At 35.8% G+C, this 19,133-nt stretch overlaps 1 protein-coding gene across 1 annotated transcript in view; it reads right to left on the bottom strand.

Moving 5' to 3' along the window:
- The window catches only part of Nkain2 (sodium/potassium transporting ATPase interacting 2), a 750,666-nt gene that overhangs the window by 227,151 nt on the left and 504,382 nt on the right, over positions 1-19,133 (bottom strand). Inside the window, exon 4 of the mRNA XM_052170051.1 lies at positions 13,362-13,562. Within this exon, the coding sequence (XP_052026011.1) occupies positions 13,362-13,562 (201 nt within the window). The remainder of the gene's footprint in view (positions 1-13,361; positions 13,563-19,133) is intronic.

Below are 19,133 nucleotides of genomic sequence, written 5' to 3'. Positions count from 1 at the left end.
CAGAAAACCTAGAGATAATGGTGGAATGATTAGAGTTGTATAACCATCCTTTCAGTAGAGAATCAATTTCATTGAACAGTGCTGTGTGACGACCTTGATATTAGATGATCAGTTTACCTGAGCAGGGCTATGTGGCCACATTGTTATTAGAGAACCTACTTCCCTGACTATAGATAGCTACGGCACCATATTGGTAATACAGAACAAAATTTTCTGACTTTTTGAATTTCTGGGAAGTTAAGGGCTTTAGACTTACGATATGTGAAGGGAACAGGAAGAAACTGATATTTCTAGGCAAAACTCTGAAAATGATTGTCACCAAAGACTATTCTTCAAGTGTTCATTTAAAAATTATAGTAGGTCTCAGACATATCTATTTCAGGACAGCAGTGAGAACTGATTTAGATAATTGCTCATTTCTACTCCCACATAGCCTGAAAAGTATCAATCAAACAAACAAAATTACCTGAACTCTACCACTTGATATTTTTCACCATTAGTTGAGACTCATTCTGTTCCGTTGATGTATATGTTTGTCATTATGGCAGCACTACACAATTTTAATCACTGCAATATTGTAATATGCTTTAAAAACAGGGAGACTGACATTTGTAGCTTTGCTCTTTTAATAATTATTTTTGATTTTTCAGGGTAAATTATGGTTTCATATGACCTTTAGGGTTTTTTATTTTCCTTTTTTTTTTTTTTTTTTTTTTTTTGGATTTTGTTTTTTTCGAGACAGGGTTTCTCTGTATAGCCCTGGCTGTCCTGGAATTCACTCTGTAGACCAGGCTGGCCTTGAACTCAGAAATCCGCCTGCCTTTGCCTCCCAGAGTGCTGGGATTACAGGCGTGCACCACCACCGCCTGGCTATTTTCCATTTCTAAAACTACCTTGAGTACTTGATAAGTATTGTGTTTAGTCTAAACATTTTCTTAGTAATATTATCTAATTTATATGGATGCAAAAGACCTACTTAAATTGGCTAATATATTTGTTTCTATCTTGTTGCTATTTTAAGTGCATCCAAGCTCTTAAAATTGTGATAATGATGCTGAAGTGTAGCTTCTCCACAATTGATGTCTTCTGGTGTTGTTGAGGGAAGAATTCAATTTTCTTTAAGGAGCTGGCCACTAGCAGTCATCGCATTGTAGTCATTGTCATCATCATCGTACTCCTCTTCCTCTTTCTCCTCTTTCTTCTCCTTCTCCTCCCCCTGCTCCTCCTCCTCCTTCTCCTCCTCTTCTTCTCTTCTTCTTTGTCTTGGTCCCCTTCCCCTTCTTCTTTCTTTTTCTTTCTTTCTTCTTCTTCTTCTTCTTCTTCTTCTTCTTCTTCTTCTTCTTCTTCTTCTTCTTCTTCTTCTTCTTCTTCTTCTTCATTCTCCTCCTCCTCCTCCTCCTCCTCCTCCTTCTTCTTCTTCTTCTTCTTCTCTGTTTTGGGCATGGGAGGTCACAAGGAAAGAGGGGGAACATGGGAGGACTAGGAAATCAATTTGGGGCGCATGATGTGAAATTCACAAATTATCGATCAAAATATGTTGAGGATAAAAAGAAAAGTATAACTGATGTAATTTAAATTCTACAGTGATTTCTTTTAAAATCATGTCGGAGATCAACTTTTTGGCATTCAGGAATGCTAGACATGTGTTCAATCACTGAGATGTACTACTCTGCACAGTAGTGTCATTTGAAACTTACAATCTTTTATTTAAAAACACAAATATAGATCTCATCCACCCCACTTCAGTCAGCCCTCTCAGCTACATACATCCCCTGAGATTCAGCTGCCATTCATGTTGTAGTCCCAGACTCCATGTTGCAGGATATTGATCAGAATTTCAAACCCAATATTGTGAACTGGAAAAACATGTTTCTTGTTGTGGTGTAACTCAGCCCTAGCTCACACCTTTAATACAAAAATCTTTCTGTAAACAGCATTAAATAAAGTCATTGATATGTCAAGATGTGTAGCAAGCAACCAGTTGATAGGGCGTGAACATAGAAAATAGAAAGGACGACATTCAGTTAAAGGGTATTTTAGACAGCATGGAGAAGGAAAAAGGGCTTTATGTCTCTGGGGCATTAGTGGAGTAGGAAGGTCAGCTGTGTGCTTTCTCTGCCTTTTTGACGTTCACTGTAGCATCTGCCTCCTGAGTCTTAATTAGTAAAATCAAGTGTTTGGGATTTAAATAAATAAATCCCCCTAGTTTTCCTTCATATCCTGCCTCAGCATTCCTCACAGCCCATCATATTTGTTTTGTGACTCCCCACATTCTGTAGACTGTTTTTTTTTCCTAGAGACCAACAGCTACCACACTTGTCCTCTTACAATTCCCCATCCTTGTCTCTCTAGGATACCTCTTGCCCTTCTGCCACTTATGCCACAGCTCCTTCTTCTATCACAATACCAATCATTTGGTATCTTCGGCAATTTGTGGCTAAAATTGGTGAACCCTTATTCTGCCTCTGTCATGCTTCAAAAAGTGGGTCCCTGACTACGACTCATGAGACCTTTAATATCTGTCCCTTTTCCTTAGCTGCTTGCCTAACAGTTATCATACCCACTGGACGGACATGGGACTACTTAGAGGCTGAACCTAGAGTTCTAATGAGAACTTTGTATCTGAGACCAGTCAGAGTATGAACCTTGAAATCTAGAGGGTCTTCAAGACTAAAAATCAAGCACCATTCTGCTGGCCCTCAGCCTGAACAAGTAAGACAATATGCTTTATCCCGAGAATAGCACCTCTATGGGTATTTACTCTGAGAAAAAAAATTTAGCTGAAGCATAAGATGAAGACTCCAAATCAACACTTATGAATGTGTTCAGAGATCTTTAAGAATTTGCAAATGAATGACTCAAAAAAGATTTTGGAAACATAACCAATTGAATTAAATAGTAAAATCTATTCTGAAAAATAAAATTTAACAGAAAATAGAATGACTAAAAGAAAATCTAAACTTAAATAAAACTCAAAATGAAAAGATCAGAAAACCAAGAGGGGGAACCCTCAAAGGAAAACCTTAAAACTAAATGAAGTAGAAGAAAGAATTTCAGGTCTTGAAGACAAGGCAGAAAAAAAGGATAGTTCAGTCAAACAAAATGTTAAGTCTCAAAAAGTCAGCTACAAAACATCCAGAATATCTAGTACACCATGGAAAGACCAAACCTATAAATAACAGATACAGAGACCCAGTAAAAGATGAAGAAATTATTATACACAAACCATATAATAAAATTTCCTAAATCAAAAGAAAGAAAAACCTTTGACAGTACAGGAAAGGCGAGTAGACAGTACCAGAAAAGAAATTCCTCATGATGCATAATAATCAAAACAATAAATATATAGAGTAAAGAAAGGTTATTAAAAGACTAAGCCAGCTCTCTCTTCTTCACTTGCTTGCCTTGTGGGAGCAACTGGTCGATCCTTGGACTTCCATTCACAGCTGATGCTGCTGATCATTGTCGGGGAGATGGACTATGGACTGCTCAAATTCAAGAACTCACACCAGCTTCTGGTTTCCATCTGTGCCCTTAGCTAATCCTGTTCCACAGAACTCCACACCAAAATACCACTGGGAGAGAGATGATCTCTCAGGAATGAAAACACACTTGTGAGCACAGGTAAGATCATCACTTCTGCTCAAATTCCTGGCTGAAGAGGGACCCTCTCAGAGCCATCAGGACACAGGAACAAAGGAACAGGCAGGGACAGGATCCTTCTGGTTTCTATCTGCACTCAGGAGCTGACCCTGTGTCACAGCTCTCCATACTTAAATTCCTCCTGGAAAGAACTGGACTCCCAGGAGTGTTGACACACAGGCTTGCAGAAAAGACAAGCCACAGTTAGAGACAGCCAGACCAACTAACACCAGAGATAAGCAGATTGCAAAAGGCAAGGGAAAGAACATAAGCAACAGAAACCAAGGCTACTTGGCATCACCAATTACCAGTTCTCCCATGACAGCGAGCCCTAGATATTCAAACACACCAGAAAGCAAGATTCTGATTTAAAATTACATTTTATGATGATGATAGAAAACTTTAAGAAGTATATAAATAATTCCATTAAAGAAATATAGGAGAACACAGGTAAAATAGGTAGGAGCCCTTAAAGAGGAAACACAAAAATCCCTTAAAGAAATACAGAAAAACACAACCAAACAGGTGAAAGAATTGAACAAAACCATTCAGGATCTAAAAATGGAAATAGAACCAATAAATAAATCACAAAGGGAAAAAACCCTGGAAATAGAAAACCTAGGGAAGAGATCAGAATACAAGTGATAGAATACAAGAGATAGAAGAGAGAATCTAAGGTGCAGAAGATACCATGGAAAACATTGACACAACAGTAAAACAAAATTCACAATGCAAAAAACTCCTAAGCCAAAACATCAAGCCAAAGGAAATGCAGGACATAATAAGAAGACTAATCCTAAGGATAATATATATAGAAGAGAGTGAAGATTCCTAACTTATAGGGCCAGTATATATCTGCAACAAAATTATATAAGAAATCTTCCCTAACCTAAAAAAAAAAAAAAAAAAACCAAACCAATGCCCATAAATATTCAAGAGGCCTACAAAACTACAAATAAATTGGACCAGAAAAGAAATTCCTTCCTTCACATAATAGTCAAAACACAAAATACACAAAACAAAGAAAGAATATTAAAAACAGTAACAGAAAGGGGTCAAATAATATAGAAAACAGACCTATCAGAATTATACCTGACTTCTCACCAGAGACTATGAAAGCTAGAAGATGCTGGGCAGGTGTCATACAGATGCTAAGAGAACACAAACACCAGATCAGCAAAACTCTCCATTACCACAGATGGAGAAACCAAGATATTCCATGACAAAAACAAATTTATACAATATCTTTCCACAAATCTAGCCCTACAAAGGATAATAGATGGAAAACACCAACACGAGGGAAGCTATGCCCTAGAAAAAGCAAGAAAACAGTCTTCTTTTAACAAATCCAAAAGAAGATAGCCACAAAAACATTAAAAATATCATAAAAAATAACAGGAAGCAACAATAAGTATTCCTTAATATCTTTTAATATCAATGGAGTTAATTTCCCAATAAAAAGATAAAGAAAAACAGACTGGATACCTAAACAGGACCCAGCATTTTTCTGCAGGAAACGCAACTCAGTGTCAAAGACAGATGCTACCTCAGAGTAAAGGGCTGGAAAATAATTGTCCAGGCAAATGGTCCCAAGAAACAACATGGAATAGCCATTCTAATAATGAATAAAAGCAACTTTCAACCAAAAGTTATCAAAAAGGAGAAAGAAGGACACTTCATACTCATCAAAGGAAAATCTACCAAGATGAACTTTCAATTCTGAACATCTATCTACACTCCAAATGCAAGACTGCCCACATTCATAAGTGAAACTATACTAAGCTCAAAGCACACATTGCACCTAACACAATAATAGTGGGAGAACTCAACACCCTGCTATCATCAATGGATTGATTATGGAAACACAAACTAAACAGAGACAAGTGAAAGTGGCAGAAGTTATGGACCGAATGGATTTAACAGATACCTATAGAACATTTCATCCTAAATCAGAATATACCTTCTTCTCAGCACCTCAAGGTACCTTCTCCAAAACTGACCATATAATCAGTACAAAACAAGGCTTAACAGATACAGGAAGATTTAAATAATCTCATGCATCATATCAGATCACCACAGACTAAGGCTGGTCTTCAATAGCAATGAAAATAATGGAAAGCCCAAATATCTTTCATAGCATCTTCAAAAAAATCTTGAAATAACTAACAAAGCATGCAAAAACACTTGTATGCTAAAAACCTTAAGACATTGAAGAAAAAAGTTAAAGAAAGAAGTAGAAATGGACATTAAAATTTGAAAAGATTTCACATGCTAATGGATCAGTGGGATTAATATTTTGAAAATGTCCATCTTATAATTTTAGATTCAGTGCAGTCTCCATCAAAATTCCAACACAGTTCTTCACAGAATTTGAAAACACAAATTAAACTTCATACAGGGGCACACACACACACACACACACACACACACTAGGATAGCCAAAATGATTCTAAACTACTGGATATGTCATGATTCCATATTTTAAGTTGTATTATTAAACTGTACTAAGCAAAACAACTTGGTATTGGCATAAAATGAAACACATAGAATTGAGGACCCAGATATAATTCCACATACCTACAGATAACCTGGTTTTTGAAACTACACATAGGAGAATGAAAATTGATGCATATTTATCACCCTTCACAACAGTCAAATAAATCAAGGACCCCGACATAAGGCAAGATACCCTGAATTTATAGAAGAGAACATAGAGAATATATTCAAATTCATTGGCACAGGAAAGGATTTTCTGATAGTAAAGACCATAAGACTTCCTTAAACTTAAAAGCTTGTGTATAGCAAAAGACACCATCATTCTAGCAATGAGACAGCCCACCAAATGGGAATAAGCCTTTACCAATTATATATATATATATATATATATATATATATATATATATATATATATACAAAAGCTAAAACCATATACACAAGATGGACAACAATTTTATTTCAGATAGAGGGTTAGTATCTAGGATATACAAAATAGTAAACAGTCAGACATGGAAAAAAAGAACCCCAAACCACTAAATATGAAAAATACAAACAACCCAATTAAAAATGTGGTATAGAATTCAGCAGAGTTCTCAAAAAATGAAAGAGAGATGGTAAACCATCTGCAAATTCAAACTTATTTGCAATTTCATCTTACCCAAATCAGAATATATGTGTGTGTATCATGTATACATATGTATACATATATTATTATATACTATATAATTATAATACCATTATATGGTAACACCATCTATGATATGTATGTAATGTATAATTAATATATATAATATATAATTATTAAATATATAATTAATATGTATTAATTATATATATAATCTTAGATGGTGTTACCATATAATGGAGGAGAAAATTTTTGAACTAAATGCCATATGCTACTAAATGAAACCTCCATTGTCAAGGATGAGTTGCATCATTTACAGTTGTTGGCCAAAGGGATCTCCTAGAACCCCCAGCTCAAACATTATAAGCTATTGCCAATGCTATTAATTATTCTCCACAAACTGATGGTAAAACACTATTGCTGAAGGAAAGATTGTAAGAACCAGAGATGTTGGAAACTTTTCCAGATAAATGAAACTAATGTAGCCACAAACTCATCAAGATCAACAGCACACACAAACCCTGTGCAAGTTTGTCAGACAAAACTCTCAGCATGGAAAAGGAAAATAGGTACAAGGAAGCATGCCTAGCCAAACAATTTATCAGTATTCCTCAGTGGAGTGGAGCATCCACCACACTCAAAGGCAGGTCTCATGCTCAGGAGCAGTTGACTGACACAGAATGGACCACAATATAGACTCCATGTTTTTTATTTGTTTGTTTTTCTTTTGGTGTGTATGTGTGTGTGCGTGTGTGTATACATATGTATGTGCGTCTGTGTGTTCTTTTTTAAAAAATAGAGTAAGAAAGAACATGAAAATGTATGGATAGTCAGAAAAATCTGGTAGGATTTGGAGAAGGGGGAAGAATATGATCAAAGCATAATGTGTGAAAAATGAAAAATAACCTAGTCTCTTTTTAAGGATCATAGATTTTATAGAGTTAACTTTCTTTTTGAAAATGTTCTCCTTCACTATTTTCACAGAATTTTACCCTAATAAAATAAGTTTACTTATTTGGTTTTCATTTGCCTATTATCTCATACTACTTTGCATTGAATCAATATACATATTTATAATTTGTTTTACATATTATATTAACATAGATAAATTTAGATAGACATTTTTCTTACTTCATGAAAAAATGTATTTGCACGTGACTTACAGTCATAGCTATAACTTTACACAACTCATCAAAACAATATAGTTTATAATAAACATGGATCAAATGTTATTAAGGGCAAATTACGTTTTTATTTGAAATAAATTTGCTATTATTACTAGAATGAGACAGCTTGACATGATTCATATTTTAGTATATTACTTACTTATAAGCACTAAAAAGTCTTGTTTTTAAATATCAAAGTAGTGAGTACATTTTGTATGATGTTACCCAATTTATGTAACTTATTCTAAACTGCATGCCATAATTTACACATTCTCTATCACAAAAATCATTTCAAACAACCTGCCAACTGGCAAATCTATTAGGTTTTCCTTCTACTTCAATGAAAGCAAAGAAATGGAAATTGCTCAATTTGCAACAATTTCTGGGAAATGTATCAAAAACATGACAAAGATCTAATGAACAGCTATTAATATACTCCAGAATCTCTTAAAGGAACCAATCCTGATTAAATTAAATTGTTTGTAAATGTTGACAGATTATTGATTTTGCATTTGTGTATTTTTTATATAATATAATTTTTTGTTAATTTAAATATGTGCTCTGAGTTATTTTTAACAAGTCATTTTAACAAGATTTAGAGCTATAGATATACTTTGCTTCCTTTGTAAAACTTGTAAAGTAAAAAAATAATACTATAAATTGATAAATACTCTGAAACACATCAGACAAATTTACTTTTTGTTTCAGTAACTCTGTAGAGGTTGATGTAATGGCTTATGACTCACAACTGTAATTCTAGCACTTGGGTTCATGAACAGGTGGATGATGGCCTGGAGTCTAGGGCCCTTCTGGCTTACAGAATAAGTCTCTGTTTCAAAATAAAATTTAAAAAAGAGAAGAAAACAGAAAAGTATTTCTTATTTTTCCATGATATTCCCATGACAACCATATGGATTCCAAATGTAGTTATAGCTAAGAACCGGCTTATTCCAGATCCCTGGCCATCCCTTTTAAGCCAACCATTCTTATAAATTTAATACATATTTCCTAGCAATATCCTAGTGGCATGAACATTTGGATCCAAATATTTTTTAATCAAATCAATGTAAATAAGTGGTTGCATGTTAATGGAGATATAAGTTGCAGCATGCACAGTATTAAGCCTGTGCACTTGTGCATACCATGCATATTGGCAAATTGCCAGTTCTCAGAAAATACTCCAGCACAGACTCTAATAATAATGCATGAAGTGTTTCAAAATAGTTAAGTTCCCGCATCCCTGATGTTCCTAGGCATATCTGAGTGTAACAAATGTCAAATGAAAATTATTAATCTATGGTAACTGGAATAGCCGAGACTCACTGATCTGAAATAAACATGTTTCATTTATCACTTTTTATTTAACTCTAATCTGCTGAATAATGATTTCATGTACACTATGAAGCATAGAGTTTTATGAACAGGGAAGATATGTGTCTGACAAGACAACTGTTATATTTTTAGTTGAGAGCCATACACCATTATGAAAGCATGTTCTAAAGTCTTTCTGAATCCCTGCTAATTTGTGTATCATTTCTAAGGCACCTCAAATGACTTTGGGAAGTACTAAGCTTATTTACCTTTTAACCAATATTCTCTGCTAGTCTTCTAAAAGAATAATCATCAAGCTGACAAGAATTTAAAAGTGTGTCGGATGTAAAGGAAATAAAGGAAAAGAAAGGCAGGCAATTTTGGTTGCTGAGGTTTATATTAAATTTAGAAATATTGATTCTCTGGATGTGACTACAGAAACAAGTGACTAACTGGCTTTGTTTTCCAATGAGTTTTTTTTTTTAACTTCTAACATAATTTCAATAAATATACTTACATTATGACAATAAATCATTTCTCTTAACATAACATTTGTGTATATTATATTTATTTAGTCATGGTGTTGCTTATAGGAGTGAAGCTAATTTGTACATAATGAATATGAAGCTCCTGGATACCAACTCTGCTCTTCCATGAGAGATGTAGCTAATCAATCATAGGATTCTCTGTCCAGACAGACTCTGGAGTTTTGGATTTCAGAAATCCACTACTCATTATCTGGAAACAGCATTCATGTTGAAAGGTGTTTCCCTTCCTTACTGTTAGAACATAGCCACTCTCTTTTAACCAATGACGTACATGAATAAAGGCTTTTAACCTGTACTGCTGCCTCGAAGGATGGCTACATGGTCAAAAGCATGGATTAATGTGAGTGTGCTTCCTGACCTCTGCTCTACTAGTTACACACTGCTTAAGAAACTGAATATGTTTGTCATATAAAAACATTTCCCTGGTTGATTTCCCTCTTGCTTTCCCTACACATAGTTAATGTGTTTTGCAAATGAGCATATCTGAAAAACATTCTTTTTGTTGTTTTATTAAAACTGCATACACCTGTATGCCTTTGGAGCTCAACAAAGGAGTAGGAAACTGGAAGACTGACACCTGGCTCATCATTAGGGTTTTCTGCCCGTTTTTCTGCTCAGCTGGAGGCTATGTGACTAATAGTCCCTCTACTCAATTATAGAGTTCTTGTCTTTCTTTGGCTGTAGGTGGAAAGTATCTATGTGTGTAATGCAAATTTTGGCTTTGTGAATGTTCCTTCCAAAATCAGTTAGATGTTGACTGGCAGAAAACCCAACAATCCAACAATCGGGTAACAAACATTTGGGGGTTCAGGAATCTATGAAAGAAAGGCTTAGCCACAGCAGAATTAAAGGAGAGATTTGGAATTAATCAATAGCAATAACCGGAAGAGCAGAAAATGTGGAAGCAGATTTGAGCGAGACATCCTAGAGGCCAGCTTCAAAGATGGATGCAGACAAGTGTTAGTGTTTAGCTGACTTTGCTGAATATGGGATGAGAGTAAGAAGCAAAATTATGCCTAGAATTGCATAAAATATATTCTTGCTTCATCCTTTGATGTTTTCTACCTGCACTAGTTTAGTGCCATCAAGAGTCTGCTTCCATTTTTGTTGTGACATCTCAACTATATAGATTCAGATCTCTGTTTCTCCAGAAATCAACAGGGCCAAACATCAGGCAGAAACTGTTTACGACAATGAATTGAACTGAATACTTGATCATCTGAAGAATGGTATGTGTGACTCAGTGAGGGAGGAACAGAGACATTCAAGACAGTATTTTATCCCTTAATCATTGCTGCAAAAGTGATCTTAATGACCAGAGGAAAATGTGTTCTTAAGGCACAGAAAATTGTTCAAGATAAGCCCTTAGGGGAATAGTAGACACTTTTTTTAGTGGAAGGATGGCTAAAGAATAGCAAGCCCAAAGGCAGAAAGTATATAGAACTTAATTATGTACCTGCTAACTATTCTGAGCTCTGCCACAGTCAGAACTGAGGAATACGAGTTGTTGCCCTCAAAGGAGGAGCTACTGAAAATGGGAGACGTGAGGATGCTAGTTCTCCCTTCTGGAGACAATGCAGAGAGGCAAAATGAGATGCCAATCATAGCAAATCTTAGAGGCATTTTATCTTCTCTGCACTATGCACACATGTCTTTAAAGGTGTTCTGTGTATTACTGTATAATATGTGTTTTTGAATACTATGGAACCCTTGTATGCAAGATGTCTCTGCATGTAAAATTTTACATAGGGTTTAATAAAATAGTACACACACATACACACAACACAAATGCAAATACTTTTCTAAAAGTGATTATTTATAAGTACCCATGCACATAAATTATATCTTCATATTATCTTTGGACATAGGTGGAATTTTGCCAAATCGTAGGTTTAGTACAAATGAAGAGATAGTTTGCATACAAGGTGTATTTTGCTTAAATCGCATCTCTAACACATCTTTATGAAGGCATTCATTCTGTCTCCTAATTCCTGAAGCTTTTTTACTTTTCTCATGAGATTCCGCTTTACTAGACTTTAAAGAATGAAGCCATCATTGCTAGATTACCTTAATTTCCCAATAAAGCTGTCACCAAAGACTTTCTTCACTGGAGGCATGTCTTGGGTTGGAGCAATGAAAAATAACAGTTCATGCTGTTGTTTAGTCAGAACATTAACTGCTTAACTTTATTGAATCTCTGCCTATGCTGATCTACTTTGTCTTTGAGAACAGGATTCCTGAAAGCCAAGGTGCCTGAAGATCAATAGTTCCTCTTGATGCAACCAAGACAAAACTAACTGAATATATGATGGATATACATTGGCAGTCATAGTGACTACCCAATAACCTCTAAATTTAATGCAGTCTATTTGAAGTCTCAGTACACGTGCTTTGGTGCCCATCACAGTTGACTTTTCTGTGATTACAACGGCAAAGCCACCTAATAAGGGAGAAGATATGGTGACTGAATTCCTGGAAAATCTATACCTTTTCTTAGAGAAGACATAGATATTTCTCTCATATCTAGCCTGTCTCCCACCTTCATTTTCTTTAGTCTGTATCTATGATCTCCACAACCTTCAGTAATTCAAAAGCTGAGTTAGAAGTCTCATTTCATGTGCCATTTTCCATCTACAGTTTTTGTTTTTTTTTCAGAGAACGAACCTCCCTCTATTGCTCTGTCAGTGAAGTGTCTAAGCAAATTGTTCTACAATGCCAAGACAGGAAAGAGTTCATTTAATCTGGATTAAAAAATGCTAATACTTTAGGGAAGAATACAATTCTTGTATAAGAGAATTTTAACTTTGGAAATCTTACAGAATCACATAGTTAGGTTTCCTAACTTTCTTCTAGAAGAAAGTTCTTTGAATATGGTTAGGTTTCCTAACTTTCTTCAAGAAGGAAGTTTATTTGAATGTTTGTTCTAATAATGGAAATAATTTGTTTGCAGAACATAAGCATATGGAATACTAAGATGAAATTTATAACCTCACTACCTCCTGATAAGTGGAGGGTTCTTTATTGTTACAATATGGAAGTATTAAAGCCTAGAGGTGCACTCTATAGAAAGCATGAAATGGTCTGGAAAATGAGGGAGAAGAAAAAGTGACAGACCTATGCAATCTTGAAAGAATACAGATACAAATAGAAGAAAAAATGGTGCTAACATTTTAGCTGTGTGTGTGTATATATATATATATATATATATACTACCTATTAAAATCGGTTTTATATACGTATTACATATATATGTAATATCATTATTTTTAGGTAGGACATGAGTTGTGAAAACCTTTCCTATGATCCTTTAGAATTTTCACGAGTCTACTTCCAATGAAATAATCAAATATTTATGGGTTGGAGGATATCAAAGGCTCTTTGCCAATTGCTGATGAAAAGCAGTATATGCAGATTTGCTAAGAACTGATTTAACCCAGCAAATTCGTATTATAAATGTAATTAATCAGAAAACCAATAAAATACCCACATCAACATATAGTCCTTGTACACACTGGGTTTGCCCAGAAATAATTACAGAAACAATAGAAGGAGTAGTTAATTGTCAACACTTACTGCGAGGACAATCTGGAGCGAACTATGAGCCACTTCTATGTATTGGTACTCCAGAAAACACCCTGAGACAGTGATGTATCGATGGTCTTCTGGAGCCCAATCTGGGGCAGGTGTCACAGATGTCACCATACATCCTGGTCCATTCTCCATCCACCAAGATCGATGCATTGAAATATTAAATGTCAGGATAAGGTCTGCTTCCTGCAAGAAGGCAATTTGTAAGGATGAGAAAGACTATAGATATCAGTTTATTTGGGATGGACTTATTTTTGTTTCTTGCTTGAAGAGGTAGGTCCCTTCCTGTCTTGTAGTGTCTGTTATAGGCATTTAACTGCTTAAGTAATTAAGTGCATGTAGATTATCCCTTTGAAGATTTGACTGACCATAATACTATCAGTTAAATTATTTATTATTATTATTATTTAATACCCAAAACATAATCCACACATCAAATGAGGTACAAGAAGAAAGGAGGAGTGGCCCCTGGTTCTGGAAAGACTCAGTGAAGCAGTATTCGGCAAAACCAGAACGGGGAAGTAGGAAGGGGTGGGAGGGAGGACAGGGGGAGAGAAGGGGGCTTGAGGGACTTTCGGGGAGTGGGGGGCTAGAAAAGGGGAAATCATTTGAAATGTAAATAAATTATATCGAATAAAAAAAATAAAAATAAATAAATAAATAAATAAGGCTGCTATGAACATAATGGAGAATGTGTCATTATTACATGTTGGAGCATCTTAAAAAAATTACTAATGATTTAAATGAACTATATCATATTGAAGAGTTCTTTTTGGAATTTGAAAACATTGTGAGCTCAGTGATTTAAATCATACCATTGGGTGAAATTGGTGCTATTATAAAGCTAATTCACTTCTTTCTCAAAATACTTATTTTTCTACATATTTTAGTTCTCCAAAATGAATTGTAACTTGACTACATTTACCTTAATGCTGAGGCTAATGGTAGGAATTTTTATGAACTTTTCATAGTAATACACACTATTATTTTTTCCCTTTCTATTAAAAGTTGGTCCTGTGTGTACTCATGTGACCAGTTCCAGAGCCCTGCAGATACTAAAATCCTAAAAAGCCCATGTCGCTTGTATTAAATGGCAGGGGTCCAATTAAGGAGTAGGGTGGTCTGGCTGGGTGGGAGTTGGGGGTGGGGATATCCTCTTGGAGTGGGGCAGAGGAGAGACAGGACAAGGAATAGTCAGAGCGCTGATTGGGAGGAGGATAACAACTGGAGTATAAAAAAATTAAAGAATAATAATAAAAAAGAAAGAGAAAACAGAAAACAAAAAACAAAAAAAGATGCATAGTCTGAGTATAGAGGGAAAACCACATTAGCAAAACATTGTCTTCAATATTTTTTATAGTAGGAATGTTTATTATACAGTGAATTACACAATATTCTCTGCACATCTTAAATTCTAACACTTATTAAAATCCCTAAGGCATTTGATAAAATTTATGTTCTGAGCTCTATTCTGGATCTTTAATTTAGGAAGCGAGAGGGATTTGACTACTTATCAAGTTCTTCACATGGTTCTATAACCTATTAGATAGGCAGCCTTTGGTAAAAACACTGCTTCCCAGTCCTCTGAATCTATAGTAATATCCAGACATGAAAAAGGCTTTTTTTTTAAATCCAAACATTGGCATTGTGTAAATGTCTCAGCTCTTCCAGTTCAATCAACCACAGCTAAGTGGTTAGAAACAGCGTAAATCCCACTGATTTTGAATCTACAATGTCTTCAAATCAATTTGTACAAAAAAAATCCTAAGAAATTGATCAAAGTTTTATGAAACCCTTGAGTTGATTGCTTATCCAATTATCATTTTGTAACATGTGACATACATAATAGTCTATTAATGGATGATACTCACACATTATGCCCCAAATCAATAACACTAGGACTTTTGAATGGCTCCGTTTAGATTGATAGTTCAACAATCATATAGGGTTCCACCTATGGTTTCCCTGTTTGGGGGGCTGTTTTCCAATTATAGGGGGTAAAAAAGCCAGTAAGGCACACATTTTTTCATCATCAAGCCATATGGACTGTTTCCTGATTTGTTGGTTATCTTAAATTTTCACTGCGCATCAGTTGTAAGCTAAGAGATTCACTATCTTGAAGAAAAATGTCCTTCCTAATTTCTCAAAAGTGGCAACTGGCAGCTGTGCAGTGACATTTTCTATCTCCAAATACTAGATCCAAACAATGTCTTATGATTTATTCCACTGGCTCTGAACAACAATCTTACCAAGCAGGCAAAATTGTGCTCATTTGGCAGTTTATCTATCTGTTGATTGTCTCAGAGAACCAGCTCCTGGTTTGGTTGGTTGTTTGTATAGTTCGTTTTTTTTTTTTTTTTTTTTCCTACTTGGTTGATTTCAGCCCTGAGTTTGATTATTTCCTGCTGTCTACTCCTTTTGGGCATATTTGCTTCATTTTGTTCTAGAGCTTTTAGGTGTGCTGTTAAGCTGCTAGTGTATGCTCTCTCCAGTTTCTTTTTGGAGGCACTCAGAGATATGAGTTTTCCTCTTAGCACTGCGTTCATTGTGTCCCATAAGTTTAGGTATGTTGTGCTTTCATTTTCATTAAATTCTAAAATGTATAAAATTTCTTCCTTTATTTCTTTCTTGACTAAGTTATCATTGAATGGTGCATTGTTCAGCTCCCATTTGTAAGTGGGCTTTTGTTGTTTTTGTTGATATTGAAGACCAGCCTTAATCCATGGTGATCTGATTTGATTAATGGGATTATTTCAATCTTCTTGTTTCTGTTGAGGCTTGTTCTGTAACAATTATCTGGTCAATTTTGGAGATGTAGCATGAGGTGCTGAGGCCAAGGTATATGATTTTTCTTTTGATTTAGGATGAAATGTCTTATAGATATTTGTTAAATCCATTTGGTCTATAAATCCATTTGGTCTATAACTTTTATTAGTTTTACTGTATCTCCATTTAGTTTGTGTTTTCATGATCTGTCCAATGATGAGAACGGAGTGCTGAATTCTCCCACTACTGTGTGAGGTACAATGTGTACTTTGAGCTTTAGTGAAACTTCTTTTATGAATGTAGGTGCCCATGCATGTAGAACATAGATGTTCAGAACTGAGAGTTCTTCTTAGTAGATTTTTTCCTTTGATGAGTATGAAGTGTCCTTCCTTATCCTTTCTGATAACATTTGGCTGAAAATTGCTTTTTTTGATATTAGAATGGTTACTTCATGTTGTTTCTTGGGACCATTTGCTTGGGCAATTGTTTTCCAGCTCTGTACTCAGAGGTAGTATCTGTCTTTGTCAATAAGGTGCGTTTACTGTGTGCAGGAAAATGCTGTGTCCTGTTTAGGTATCCAGTCTGTTTTTCTATGTCTTTTTATTGGGGAATTGAGTCCATTGATGTTAAGAGATATTAAGGAATAGTGATTATTGCTTCCTGTTATTTTTGATATTTTTATGTTTGTGTGGCTATCTTCTTTTGGGTTTGTTGAAAGATTACTTTCTTGCTTTTTCTAGGGAATAGTTTCCCTCCTTTGGTTGATGTTTTCTTCTGTAGGGATGAATTTGTGGAAAGATATTGTATAAATTTGGTTTTGTCATGGAATGTCTTAGTTTTTTCATCTATGGTAATTGAGAATTTTGCTGGATATAGTAGTCTGGGCTGACATTTGTATTCTCTTAGGGACTGTATGAGATCTGCCCAGGATCTTCTAGCTTTCACAGTATCTGGTGAGAAGTCTGGTGTAATTCTGAGAGATCTGCCTTTATAAGTTATTTGACATTTTCCCCTTACTGCTTTCAATATTCTTTCTTTGTTTTGTGCATTTTCTGTTTTGACTGTTATGTGACGGGAGAAATTTCTTTTCTAGTCCAATCTATTTGGAGTTCAGTAGGCTTCTTGTATGCTTATGGGCATCTCGTTCCTTAGGTTGGTGAAGTTTTCTATAATTTTGATGAAGATATTTACTGGCCCTTTAAGTTGGGAATCTTCACTCTCTTCTATACCTTAGGTTTGGTCTTCCCATTGTGTCCTGCATTTCTTGGATGTTTTGGGTTAGGAGCTTTTTGCATTGTGAAGGTTTTTTTTTTTTTTTTTTTTTTTTTTTTTTTTTTTTTTTTTTTTGACTATTGTGTCAATGTTTTCCATGGTACCAGAGATTCTCTTTTCTATCTCATGTATTCTGTTGGTGATGCTTGCATCTATGACTCCTGATCTCTTTCCTAGGTTTCCTATCTCCAGGGTTATCTCCCTTTGTGATTTATTTATTGGTTCTATTTCCATTTTTAGATCCTGGAGGGCTTTGTTCAATTCCTTGACCTGCTTGGTTGTGTTTTACTGTATTTCTTTAAGGAATTTATATGTTGTCTCTTTAAGGGCTTTTATCTGTTTTCCTGTGTTCTCCTGTATTTTTTTTTCTCCTGTATTTCTTTAAGGGGGTTAAAATCCTTCTTAAAATCCTCTATCATCATCATCATCATCATCATCATCATCATCATCATATGTGATTTTAAAACTGAATCTTGCTTTTCTTGTGTGTTAGGGTATCTAGAGCTTGCTGAGGTGAGAGAACTGGGATCTGGGGATACCAAGAAGCCTTGGGTTTTGTTGCTTTTGTTGTTGCCCTTTCCTCTTGCCATCTGGTTCTCTCTCATATTAGCTAGTCTTGCTGTCTCTGACTGTAGCTTGCACTTCCTGCAAGCCTGTGTGTCAGTACTCCTGGGAGGTCATATCTTTCCAGGAGGTATTTAAGCATGGAGAGCTGTGGCACAGGATCAGCTCCTGGTGCAGACAGAAATCAGAAGCATTTGTCCCCAGCTGTTCCTTGGTTCCTATGTCCTGATGGCTCTGTGACAGTCCCTGTTGGGCCAGGAATTTGGACAGAAGTGGTGCTCTTACCTGTGTTCACAGGTGTGTCAGCACTCCTTGGAGACCAGCTCTTTGCTGGTGGTATTTGGGTATGTAGCACTGTGCCACAGGATCAGCTCTGGACAATGTGGCACAGGATCAGCTCCAGGTGCAGAGGGGAATAGGAAGGTCCCTGTCCCAGGCTGCTCCTCAGTTCCTGTATCCTGTGGTTTCTGATAGGGTCCCTCTGAGCAGAAGTGGTGGTCTTACCTGTGCTCACAGGTTTGTCCACACTCTTGGGAGGTCAGCTCTCTATAGAGGTATTTGAGTATGGAGAGCTGTGGCACAAGATCAGCTTTGAGAGCAGAGGGACCCTGGAAGGCCCATTGTCTTCAATCTTTTCAAGTTCTATTATATTTTTTTAAAAATTCTTAGACATTATTAGAAGTCATAGGACAGAGATAATAAATTCACAGATCTTCCGATGAACTGTGAGGTACATGATGTGTTTGACTGATCATATACACTCCCAGAATGGTGTTCATGGCACCTAAACAGACACAGGTACAAGAGAATGTATCAAGCACATTCCATTTCTCAGCAAGTCATGAGGGATGACCTGTATGGGAACTGGATTATGTCAATGTTGGCAGTGTGGAGTCATGGGATAATAGGAGCAAACTATTCTCATTCTAGAGTGAGGTGCTCATATGCCTTGTTATACCTTGAGTAGACAATTTTATCTCTGTTCTGTGGCTGTGAGGCACTGACTCCCAATGAAAATGCAAAAGATGAACTAGTAGCTAGAGATCCCAGACATTGAAAGGTGGAGTCAACTGGGGAAATCTGGGCTATGGTATTTCCATCTTCCAGGTAACAATGAAAAAACTACAGAAGACAGTTTCTTTTCTTTCTGAGGCT

The sequence above is a fragment of the Apodemus sylvaticus genome, chromosome 23, assembly GCF_947179515.1.
Source record: "Apodemus sylvaticus chromosome 23, mApoSyl1.1, whole genome shotgun sequence".
NCBI lineage: Eukaryota > Metazoa > Chordata > Mammalia > Rodentia > Muridae > Apodemus > Apodemus sylvaticus.
This window is presented reverse-complemented; position numbering and strand designations above follow the sequence as displayed.